General features: G+C 48.5%; 1 protein-coding gene across 4 annotated transcripts in view; it reads right to left on the minus strand.

Annotated features, from left to right (window-relative positions):
* Positions 1 to 1,856: 1,856 nt before the first annotated feature.
* Positions 1,857 to 12,131, minus strand: part of THOC5 (THO complex 5) — a 43,342-nt gene continuing 33,067 nt past the window's right edge. For all 4 annotated transcript variants that reach the window (XM_033233156.1, XM_033233152.1, XM_033233154.1 and 1 more), the window contains 7 exons: positions 11,238 to 11,334; positions 10,238 to 10,352; positions 8,490 to 8,593; positions 8,262 to 8,349; positions 5,721 to 5,836; positions 4,813 to 5,003; positions 1,857 to 2,207 (listed from right to left, as the gene is read on the minus strand). In XM_033233156.1, the coding sequence (XP_033089047.1) occupies positions 2,144 to 2,207; positions 4,813 to 5,003; positions 5,721 to 5,836; positions 8,262 to 8,349; positions 8,490 to 8,593; positions 10,238 to 10,352; positions 11,238 to 11,334 (775 nt within the window). In that variant the 3' untranslated portion in view covers positions 1,857 to 2,143. The remainder of the gene's footprint in view (positions 2,208 to 4,812; positions 5,004 to 5,720; positions 5,837 to 8,261; positions 8,350 to 8,489; positions 8,594 to 10,237; positions 10,353 to 11,237; positions 11,335 to 12,131) is intronic.

Here is a 12,131-nt window from a genome sequence, read left to right on the forward strand (position 1 = left end):
ACTTCTCTTAATCCTTTGAGAATCAAACCATTATATTTTGAGGCACTTTTGTCATTACCATGAAGACTCTACTCAGGCCAGGCGTGGTGGCTCATGCCTATAATTCTAGCACTTTGGCAGGCCTAGGTGGGAGGATCATTTGAGCCCAGGAGTTTTGAGACCAGCCTGAGAAAAATAGTGGGATCCTGCCTCTACAAAAAATTTAAAAATTAGCCAGGCATGGACATGCCTGTGGTCCCAGCTACTTGGGAGGCTGAGGCAGGAGGATCACTTGAGTCCAGGAGAGGTTGAGGCTGCAGTGAGCTGTGTTCATGCCACTGCACTCCAGCCTGGACAACAGAGCAAGACCTTGTCTCAATTTAAAAATATATATATTCTCCTCAAATGTTACCTGGTCTCACTGTCCTGTATCTCTGTATGTGACTGATTCTCCAACACCACTCTCGCCAACTCCATGAAATCCTGTAAGACTTAGAATTACTCTCTGTGAAGTACAGTTGATCTCTGAACAACAGTTTGGACTCTGTGGGTCTATTATATGCAGATTTCTTTTTTTAAAAATGTTTTAGAGATAGGGTCTCGCATTGTTTCCCAGGCTAGAGTACAGTACAAGCACAATGAATAGTTCACTGTGACCTTGAACTCCTGGACTCGAGTCATCTGCCCACCTCAGCCTTCTGAGTAACTGGGACTATTGGTGGATACCACCACACCTGGCTAATTTTTAAATTTTTTGTAGACACAGGGTCTCACTACGTTGTTCAGGCTGGACCTGAACTCCTGGCCTCAAGGGATCCTCCCGCCTTAGCCTCCCAAAGTACTAGGATTACAGTCATGAGCCCCTGCACACAGATTTTGTTCAATAAAATAACAGTGGTGCCTGCCTCTCCCTCCTCCTCCTCCACCTTTTCTGCCTCTGCCATCCTGGAGACACCAAGACCAACCCCTCCTCTTCCTTAGACTATTCAACCCTGAGACAGGATGTGAAGACCTTTATGGTGATCCACTTCCACTTACTAGTAGATATATATTTCTTTCCTTATGGCTTTCTTATTTTTTTATTTTTGAGACGGAGTCTTACTCTGTTGCCCAAGCTCAAGTACAGTAGCGTGATCTTGGCTTACTGCAACCTCTGCCTCAAAGGTTCAAGTAATTCTGCTTCAGCCTCTTGAGTAGCTGGGACTACAGGCATGCACCACCACGCTTGGCTAATTTTCATGTTTTTAGCAGAGACAGGGTTTCACCATGTTGGCCAGGCTGGTCTCAAACTCCTGACCTCAAGTGATCCACCCGCCTTGGCCTCCCAAAGCGCTGGGATTACAGACATGAGTCACTGTGCCCAGGCCCCCTTATGACTTTCCTAATAACATTTTCTTTCCTCTAGTTTACGCTATTGTAAGAATACAGTGTACAAAATACAAAATATATATTGAAAATATGTACTGACTATGTTAGCAGTAAATAACTACTAATAGCATATTACTGGTCAACAGCAGGCTATTAGTAGTTTTTAGGGAGTCAAAAGTTATACACAGATTTTTCAAATGTGCAGGGCAGGGGGTGTTGGTGCCCCTCACCCCTGAGTTGTTCAAGGATCAACTGAATTTGTCTTCTGTTTACACTGCACTGTCAGGCATTTATAACATCCAACAATCAGAGACAATTTGTCCATCGGCAACCCTGACAGGGATAATGGGAAGAGCGGGTGGGGAGGGAAGAGCTTTTGCTTTTTGTGCTCTGCTGCCTTTGGCTTCTTCTACCACCTCTTAACAGCAGGAACCTGGGATAATAAATACCAAGATCATGAGGACCTCACTCCCCAAAGCAGAAATAGGGTGTGCGTAGACAAGAGGTGAGCATCTCTCTGCAGAACTGGAATCTTTTTCCACTCTGCTTTTCTTGGCTGCTGAGAAAAAGTCTCTCTACAAATGCTTTTTCACACTGTGCCACAGCTCCCACCTGCCCTTCCAGACTGCAAAGCCACCCAGCAAGGAACCACAGACAAAAGCCACTGGTCAGGTGACGCTTTTTAATCGGCTGGTGTCTTTAGAGAATATCAAGAGTCACATGTGGGCCACAGCAGAAAGCAGAAGCCCAGTACTCAGGGTGAGGCCTTGGGGGAAACAACAGGCTGGGCGGGAGGTCAGCGATGGCTGAAGAATCCCTGAGGATGGTTGTATTTAAATGGCTTCATCCTGCTGGGACCCCTAGAGAAATAGGAGAATGGAGTAGTTAATAACACATCTTCCAGGCTGATAAAATAAATTATGGTTCATTCACACAAGGGAAAAAAAAAAAAAAGAGGCAGAGTTATATGACACAGAATGTTATGAGAAAAGCGTACAGCAGAACAACATATAAGGTGCGATACTATTTTCGTAAAAATGTCTTCTTGTGCTTGCTAATGAGTGAACACAAACTTGGAAAGGCCCTCACTGACAGTGGCACTTCAGGGACATAGCTTTGGGCACCCTCACTTTTTAGGATTGTTCCTTTTTTTTTTTTTTTTTTTGAGACGGAGTCTCTGTATCGCCCAGGCTGGAGTGCACTGGCACGATCTCAGCTCACTGCAACCCCTGCCTCCTGGGTTCAAGGGATTTTCGTGCCTCAGCCTCCCAAGTAGCTGGGATTACAGGCACGCACCACCACGCCTGGTTTTAGGTTGAGGTTTAGTTTAGGTTTCGCCATGTTGGCCAGGCTGGTGGAACTCCTGGTCTCAGGTCTCTTGCTGCCCATGCCAGCACTCAGCATCCTGGCCGGAGAGCCTTGCCTCTCACATCTACCAGCCATAGAGTTAACTGGATCTGAGTCACTGAAGGAGCACCTTCCCAGAAATTTGGACAGAGGAGCTCAGCCTGGAGACACAATAAAGCCCTTCAAGAATGGGGTCCTTTGGCTGGGAGGCGGAGGTTCCAATGAGCCAAGATCATGCTACTACACTCCAGCCTGGGCGACAGAGTGAGACTCCGTCTCAAAAAAAAAAAAGAAAAGGCCGGGCGCGGTGGCTCAAGCCTGTAATCCAAGCACTTTGGGAGGCCGAGACGGGCGGATCACAAGGTCAGGAGATCGAGACCATCCTGGCGAACACGGTGAAACCCCGTCTCTACTAAAAAAATACAAAAAACTAGCCGGGCGAGGTGGCGGGCGCCTGTAGTCCCAGCTACTCGGGAGGCTGAGGCAGGAGAATGGCGTAAACCCGGGAGGCGGAGCTTGCAGTGAGCTGAGATCCGGCCACTGCACTCCAGCCTGGGTGACAGAGCGAGACTCCCTCTCAAAAAAAAAAAAAAAAAAAAAAAAAGAAAAAAGAAAAAGAAATGGGTCCTTTGGGAACCACTGGAGAAGAGGAAATAAATGCCGGCTATGTGAGTTCCCACCCTGGAAATGTGTTAAAGTGGGCTGGGCAGGTAGGAAGAGCTGAGGTCTCACACAAGCGCTCTAGGGAGAGCAAGCCCTAGAAGGTGGCCACCAGCTCCACCTCCCAGCAGCCACTCAGAGCTGGAACTCGTTATTATGAGACAACACAATGAACCAGGCCAGTGGAGGTGTCAGATGAGGTGAGAGGATGCTGGGACTGCTTCTAGGGGCTGGAACTGGCTGTCCGAGAACAAGGTGAGGGAGAGGTAAGGCACTGTTTAGACTGACAGGGAACAAGGAGGGATGTCCTGATTAGAAACTGATTAGAAACAGATTATCACTCTTCTTCCCAAACACTGCTCCTCCCCAGCCTCGCTCAGAAGGGAAGGGATGCCTGACCAGTGAAATCTGCAGTTTTGAAACTGACTCTTAAAAGAACATGAGTTAGGGAATGAAAGGAAAATAAAGGACCCAAAACGAAAGAGAAAGGAAAAGTAGCTGGAAGTGCCATGAGCCCAGACCCTCTGAGTACCAAGCTGTCAGGAACTGCTGGCATTTTCCAAGTCCCAGTCTTGTGCCAGGAAGCTTTACATGAATTACTTCTGAATCATCATGAGCTAAAAGGTATTACTTCCACCACTTCACTCTTCAGAAAATGGCAGTCGGGCGCAATGGCTCACGCCTGTAATCCCAGCACTTTGGGAGGCTGAGGCAAGCTGATCACTTGAACCTAGGAGTTTGAGACCAGCCTGGCTAATATGGTGAAACCTCATCTCTATAAAAACATTTAAAAATTAGTTGGGTGTGGCAGTGCATGCCTGTGGTCCCAGCTACTAGGGAGGCTGAGGCGGGAGGATCGTTTGAGCCCTGGAGGTCAAGACTGCAAGGCTGCAGTGGGCTATGATCGTGCTGCTGCACTCCAGTCTGGGCAAGAGAGTAAGACCCTGCCTCAAAGAAAAGAAAAGAAAAAAAAAGTGGGGGGAGGGCTCAGAGCTAAGCAGAAGTGACCCTTTTAAGGTTAGCAGCAAAACAGATCTGCACTCCTCTGTCTTACTTCGAGGCTGGTTCCTTCTGTGCCACCTGACTGCCTAAGCTGCGGTTCTCACTGAAAGGACAGTACCCTAGAAAGACCACAGCAGACTCCCTGGGGACAGGCGAGCATGCACACAGTTTAAAAAGCTTATTTGGACAGCAAAAAGCAAACAAACTCTATTGTTTTCCACAGAAAGTACAGAAAATAAAGTTCAGCCAAATCCTCTTGGCCTACACCTGGCATTGTTTATGTGGTTGGGTGACCCCCCTTCAGGAGGTGTTGGTGAAAAACAGGTAGACCAGGGTGACAGGCATGGGCTTGAAGGGGAAGTTTCAGGAAGAAGCAAGCTCTCCCCAGAAAATGTGGCTCTGATCTCTGCCCCACATCACTGTGAGAAGTCACCAGAGCCTCAGACCTCCCCTCACCTGAAGAGTCGCAGACACATCTTCTCCTGGGGAAATTCCTTGGGCCCCTCCACACTGTCGTCATGGCTCTCGGTCTCCAGGTAAACATCCAGCAGCACACACAGCCGCTGCAGCTGGTTGGTCAACAGCTGGTGGCTGGGCCAAGGGCCACACAGCTCCTTGTAGCACACATTGACTTCACCCTCCATGGCCTGTGCGGTGGGAAAGCCAGCATCTCAGCACTACCTTCCTGCGTTTGGGAGACCACAATGGCCGGCCTTCCATTCCTGGATGGGCCTGAGCGCTGATGCCTCTGCAGGAGCTGGGCCATCAGATCAAGCTAGACTGGCTTGTCCTGAGGCCCCCTCATCAAGGCAATGAGGTCTTCCTGATTTTGACCCATAACTTTCCCTGCCTCGTATGCCCACAGCCAGGAAAACAGAGGTGTGTAGGGAAGGAGTCTCAAAATAAGACCTAAATCAGAAGATGTTGGTTAAAAACGTGTTCCATGGCACATTTGATTTAGTAGCTGCCACAGGCTGCTACTTAACAGCTGCAACGCTGATTAACAGCTACAATGCTGATTAACAGCTGCAACGATGTCATTCCTCATGTCATTCCAGTGCTTCTATAATGCTTCACAGCTTATTCACATTTTTTTATAGGAGCCCAAGCCAATAACCTTTCAAGTAGGTATTTGTTCTTACTCTCTAAATGGGGAAACCTGTGAACCCCAAGGTAAGCAAGTAGGTCTGGGCTCTTTCCTCTATTACACCACACAAGCTCCAGCAAATTCTGCAAATCCTGGCACAACCTTCTGTAATGGGAATTAAGGCAGTGCCCAAGCCTTCAGCTGCAGTGGGTTCTGCCACAGCCACCTCCCCCGGGAGCTTTACCTGCTCCTCCCGTCATCCCCAGCTGGGTCTTACCCGAATGTTGTCATCGTTGCTGTTGGTTTTCTCCCCTTTCCAGTTCAAACAGAGCTGGAAAACAGGTGGGATGGAGGAGTAGCCAGGGTTCAACACCACAGCGGCCTGCAGTTTGGCTGGGAAGAGAGGAGAGAGGAGGAAAGCTCAGTTCTAAGACCCAGCTTACCAGCCATGGCAGCCTCCCCACTGCACCCCTGAGGCCAGCTCAGATGTCTCCTATTAATCTGAATGCTGCAGAGCACATTCTGGTACCAACTGTTCTAGAATGTCCTAAGTAGAATTGCCAGCTTGCAGAATGTGAGGTCCTATAATTGGTCTCTCCAAGGACTTTGACATATTTACTGTGCCACAAAGCTGTGGACTCCCCAGAGTCTGGTCCACCTTAGCTTTCACCATGTGTTCTATTTGCTACTTTGATAGAAGTTTAATTGTCATTTCTTTATTTGCCAGCAAGCTAAGGAATTCTCCATGTGAAAGCTTACTATCTAATTTTTCAACAATATTGTGTATCAACTGTTACATCAAATATATTTTCTCTATTTTCATTTGATTTTTACATACTTTGTTACACAAAATTCTTTTTTTTTTTTTTTTTTTTTGAGACGGAGTCTCGCTCTGTCACCCAGGCTGGAGTGCAGTGGCTGGATCTCAGCTCACTGCAAGCTCCGCCTCCCAGGTTTAAGCCATTCTCCTGCCTCAGCCTCCCGAGTAGCTGGGACTACAGGCACCCACCACCACGCCCGGCTAGTTTTTTGTGTTTTTTTAGTAAAGACGGGGTTTCACAGTGTTAGCCAGGATGGTCTCGATCTCCTGACCTCGTGATCCGCCCATCTCAGCCTCCCAAAGTGCTGGGATTACAGGCTTGAGCCACCACGCCCGGCCCACAAGTCTTTATACTAGCCAACATGTAGAGAGTCCTTACTGTATCCCAGGCACTGTGGTAAACCCTCTAGACACCTTTTAATTCATCCTAACAATAATTCTATGAGTTAGGTACTATTATCATCATCCCCATTTTACATATAAAGAAACGGGCTCTGACAGAAACTTCTCTACCATCAAATAGTTGGAAAGTAGCAGTGCTGAGTTTAACCAGAACTGGCTGATATCAAAGCTGTGTTCATAATCATTAAACAAAATATCTGTGTTTTTGAACATATTCATTTTTTCTCTGGTGAAAGCCTTTGCCTTTTTCAACAGGAGGACATTTATGTTCTCAAGTGGAATAGGTTTGCCACTTCTTTTTAGTTATTTTTTGCAGGGGAGAGTTTAACTCTCTGACCACTAGTTATTCAAGTAACAGAGGACAGGAGAGGGGAGGTTAACATAATTCTTCCCTAACAGTCAGAACATTAACTAAAAAGTTGTGGCCAGGCGTGGTGGCTCACACCTATAATCACAGCACTGTGGGAGGCCGAGGCGGGTGGATCACAAGGTCAGGAGATCGAGACCATCCTGGCTAACATGGTGAAACCCTGTCTCTACTAAAAATACAAAAAATTAGCCAAGTGTGGTGGCAGGTGACTGTAGTCCCAGTTACTCAGGAGGCTGAGGCAGGAGAATGGCGTGAACCCGGAGGGTGGAGCTTACAGTGAGCTGAGATTGCGCCACTGCACTCCAGCCTGGGCGACAGACAGAGCGAGACTCTGTCTCAAAAAAAAAAAAAAAAAAGTGTGTGGTGGGGAAAGGATGGAAAGCAAATGCATAAAATCCAAATAGTGGTCACCTATTAGGAGAAAGGGAATAAAGTGGGATAGGGAGGCCTCAACCGTATCTGAAATAATTCAGTTTCTTCAGAATGTTTTTTTAGAAGACATGAAGAATAGAAAGAGAAGCAAGTGGGGTAGTGAGGACAGAAACTCTGATACCAAAGAGTTCAACTTTCCTTACAGTTCTGGAACTGTCTTAGAACTACAGACAACTTCCTCAGCTCAGCACCAAGTCTTGGGGGTGTCAGATCCCACGGGCAGTGCCAGACTTGCTGCACCTTGGGTGGAACAACAGCACAACAGCCAAAACACAGCATCCCAGGACTTCAGCAGGGAACCCTGGCAGAGTCGGACGCCATAAGAGGTATGAAGAATCAGAGCTTTCGATGCCTCTGAAGTGAGAACAAGGACTGCAGAAGAGGGAGGGAGGCCCTGTGACCCTGCCCTTTACAACCTGAGGGTGACCCCTCAGCCCTGCTATGAAGAGGGAGAAAGAGGAGATGTCTGGTGTCGAGAGCGGTGAGGGAAAGAGCAAAGAGCTCAGGCTCAGCGCTCAGACTGGGCTTGCAACTAAGCCCGAATTTCCTCCCGAGTAGAATGGAAATGACAGCCCCACCCCTAGGACTGTAGTGAGGGTTCAGTGAGACAGAGCATGTGTGTGACTGTGTTGCAGAATGAGTCCTTGCTGAACAGGCTCTCACGATCATGATTATCTGTTAAGTCCTTGCAGCAGGACTCCAGGATCTTCTGCTTTCTTTGGGCAACCCCCGAGAGTGTCTGATTCTTGGCAGCGCCCTTTGTCTAGAACCCTTGTAATAAGCAGAGCAATTACCTGTGCCCCTTTCGATGAGTGCCATGTAGTAGAGATTGGTGTCCCCAGCCAGTCCCGCATCCACAATGTCTTTGGTGAAATGCAGCTCCTAGAAGAGGTACCACAGACAAGAAGTGAACTGCTGGCTCCTCTAGTTAAATCCCCTGCCCTTCCAACGAGGTGGCAGGAGCTGGAAGGTGACATGGTCCTGTAGTCCTCAGGACAGTAACTTTTCACTCCTTCACCTACCATGTAATCCTCATGGGCAATTGTCACCCATTTCACCAGGCGAGACACAACCTTGGCAGGGAAGAGGTACTGGCAATCACTGGTAACTGGCACAATGCCATGTTCTAAAAGAGAGCAAGACAGGTGACGTCACAGGTAGAAATCAGGTGCCACAGATGGGTAACTAGCATCCTCCTGGGGCTCTCTGAAGGGCTCAGATGGCCTGGCCAGCTATCCTGGTACACCTGGCACTCAAGTACCCAGGTCAACATGTGCCAGGAATGCAAGCATGTCAACCTGACCTTCACCCAGTGCTATGTGCTTGTGGCCAGATCCAGTGCCAGCACTTACGGTGCTTTCTCTTTAATGCAAATGATAGCCTGCCAAAGAAAAACCCCTGCAGTCAGAACTAGGGAGGATGACCCTGCAGCAGTTGACTGTTAATTAGATCAAACAGCCTAGAGGCCTGCATTTTCATAGCTGACCTTGATGCAGGAAACAACTGAAGTGTTGTGTGTCAGGGAGAAGAGCCAGAGAGCCTGCTCCAGGGTAAATTCCTGCTGGCATTTCAATAAGCAAATACACCAACAGAGTAAGCGCTGTCCAGAATGACAAGCTCCCAACCTTGGGACAAAACAAACTCAGCAATGCTGATGGGGAGCGAGGCCTGATGGACAAACCTCGGTGCTCTGGAGAGATCAGCAGCCATGTGGAGTCCAAGAACTGGTGAGGAGTGGTCTCCAGATGTGTCCTGGAAACCCAATGCCTTTCCTGACAGAGACTGTTTTTTTAATTTATTTTTTTACTTTTTATTTTGAGACAGAGTCTCGCTTTGTTGCCCAGGCTGGAATCTTGGCTCACTGCAGCCTCCACCTCTCAGGTTCAAGCAGTTCTCCTGCTTCAGCCTCCTGAGTAGCTGGAATACAGGTGCACGCCACCATGCCCAGCTAATTTTTGTATTTTTAGTAGAGACGGGGTTTTACCATGTTGGCAGGCTGGTCTTGAACTCCTGATCTCAAAAGATCTGTCTGCCTTGGCCTCCCAAAGTGCTGTGATTACAGGCAAGAGTCACCGTGCCTGGCCCAGAGACTCTTTTAGATCAGAAAAATCTTGACCCCAGCCCCCTGCCACTGTAAGTACCTTGAACATGGTAAGCATGTGACAACCATTTACTGAGTGAATAAACTAAAAGAAACCCCCAAATGCCACCACCTAAGTCAGTGGCTCATCATTATCACTTGGGAGCTTAGAAGAAAACATAGGCTCAGCCTCACCCTGGAGAACACCAGGTCAGTAGGCCTTGGGGAAGGGATATGCGAGTCGCTCCCTGGACAGCCATATTCAAGAAAGCTGGCTGTGAGCCAGAGCCAGGGGCAGGGGTTCACTGTGCTCAGTTCTTCTCCCAGCACTATGCTCCGTGCCAGGTATGAATCAGGATCTCATTAAATATGTGTCGAATGCACATCAAAATCTGCAATGCATGGCCTAGGATGAGTTGTCCCTGACCAATCCACAAACCTGTGCTACCCAGTGGCTCTGTGCCTCCGCTGTGAGGCAGGACAGCACTGATGGCTCTAAGGGGGAGCTCAGCCCTCTGCTTGGACAGGCCTGGAGCTCTCCCCAGTGGCTCTGCCAAGATGCCCACTCTGTAAATCCAGGAATCCAGGTCTTGTATTTGTCATCAGGATTCAAGTTTTAAGTGAAAGGCTAAGTTGTTGTCCGTGTGTTATCTGAGTGACTCTTAAACCACTGCCCCATCATCAGCTTACCTAGCGATGCAAACTGTTTGTGGAGGGCCAGGCGGGACTGCACCCTGGTCTTCAGAAGTTTCATGGTGGTCTCCATGTGGCTGGCGCTCAGCGAGTGGTCAGCAATCACTGTTTGCTGTGAGGTGAGTGACAATGAGACACACACACGAGTGCTCCCCCACCCCTTCCTCTGGGCACCATCTCTCTCCTGGGACCTGCCTGCCTGCGGCAGCCTGATTTATCCATGCCCCAAGATGGGTACTTTAGACATGGCAGGGTTTATCTGTTATGACAGGCCAGATGCTGAGTCCTGGCAGAAAAAACACAATATGCTGGATTCTTGAGAAGCTGTGTCCAACTCCAGAGGAAAGGCAGGCTTCTGCGAAGGGGCCAGGCCCCCTGGATTTCTGCTCATGCCTCGTATTTGGCACCTGCACACAAGAACAAGGGCAGCAGAGCCTGCAGCCATGAGTCCCAGAGCAAGGACTCAGGCTACCTGGGTCTAGAAGGCTACTAGGCTCACAGAAAAGGCAAAAGGTACCTAAACTCTTATAAGTCTAAGACATTTTAGTGTCCTGAGTGGACAGAAGACAGGTCACAGCTCTGATGGGACATGTTCTGCCAGTTCAAAACTCCAAAGGCCATGACAGGCCTTTTTTTTTTTTTGAGACAGAGTTTTGCTCTTGTTGCCCAGGCTGGAGTGCAGTGGCTTGATCTTGGCTCACTGCAACCTCTGCCTCCCTGGTTCAAGTGATTCTCCTGCCTCAGCCTCCTGAACAGCTGGGATTACAGGCACGTGCCACCACACCCAGCTTTTTTGTATTTTTAGTAGAGACGCGGTTTCATCATGTTGGCCAGGCTGGTCTTGAACTCCTGACCTCAGGTGATCCACCTGCCTCGGCCTCCCAAAGTACAGGGATTATAGGTGTGAGCCACCATGCCTGGCCTGGCCTTTCTAGAGTCTATACAGGAAGAGAGGCGGTAAGCTCCTCAGCCAAGCAGATGAGATCAGTGTACAGACCTGGGGCTGCTCTTTGGGGAAGTGGAGGCCACCAAGCTTCTGTACCCACAAGTAGGGGTGACCTAGCTCAAGTACATAGTCGCTCAAAGTCAGGATGCTGCAGAAAAGAAAATAAACAAAATTGTGCTGTAAGTCATTTCTGCTGTGGTCCCAGGATACAGCCCTCCTCCAATCCTCCCATGCCCCACAGACCAGCCAGTCCTGCAGGTTTGCCCATGTTTATAGCCAGGCTGCTGGCAGAGCCCTTCCACTCTGTCAGTTCCCTACTGTGAATTTCATCTCTCTCATATTCACTTTCCTCTTTTTTCCTTTTCTTCTTGCAGCCTCAACTCATAAGCAAATATCAAATACAAAGGCAGTGTACTAATATCTTTATTGGTCTACCAATTTAGAAAATATTTTAAAAATTAATCCTCGGATAATCAAAACGTCAGATATTTTTATTGTATCACGTATTATTATGCTTCCAGAGGGGTTTTCTGTTTTTCTTTTTGTTTTTGTTTTGAGACAGGGTCTGGCTCTGTTGCCCCCAGGCTGGAGCGCAGTGGCATGACCATGGCTCACTGCAGCCTCAACCTCCTGGGCTCATGCAATTCTCCTACCTCAGCCTCCCCAGCAGCTGGGACTACAAATGCCTGCCACCACGCCTGGCTAATTTTTGTATTTCTTGCAGAGACAGGGTTTTGCCATGTTGCCCAGGCTGGTCTCGAACTCCTTAGCTCAAGGAATCCACCCGCCTTGGCCTTTCAAAGTGCTGGCATTATAGGCATGAGCCACCACACCTAGCATGTTTCCGAGTTTTTATCCTTCCACCCTTTTCTGTGATCTCCCTTTGCCTTGTAAGCAAGAAAGAACAAGCATTCCCTTCCTATCCTCTGGGTCACCTCTGGCCCT

The sequence above is a fragment of the Trachypithecus francoisi genome, unplaced genomic scaffold, assembly GCF_009764315.1.
Source record: "Trachypithecus francoisi isolate TF-2019V2 unplaced genomic scaffold, Tfra_2.0 Lachesis_group14, whole genome shotgun sequence".
Classification (NCBI taxonomy): Eukaryota; Metazoa; Chordata; class Mammalia; order Primates; family Cercopithecidae; genus Trachypithecus; species Trachypithecus francoisi.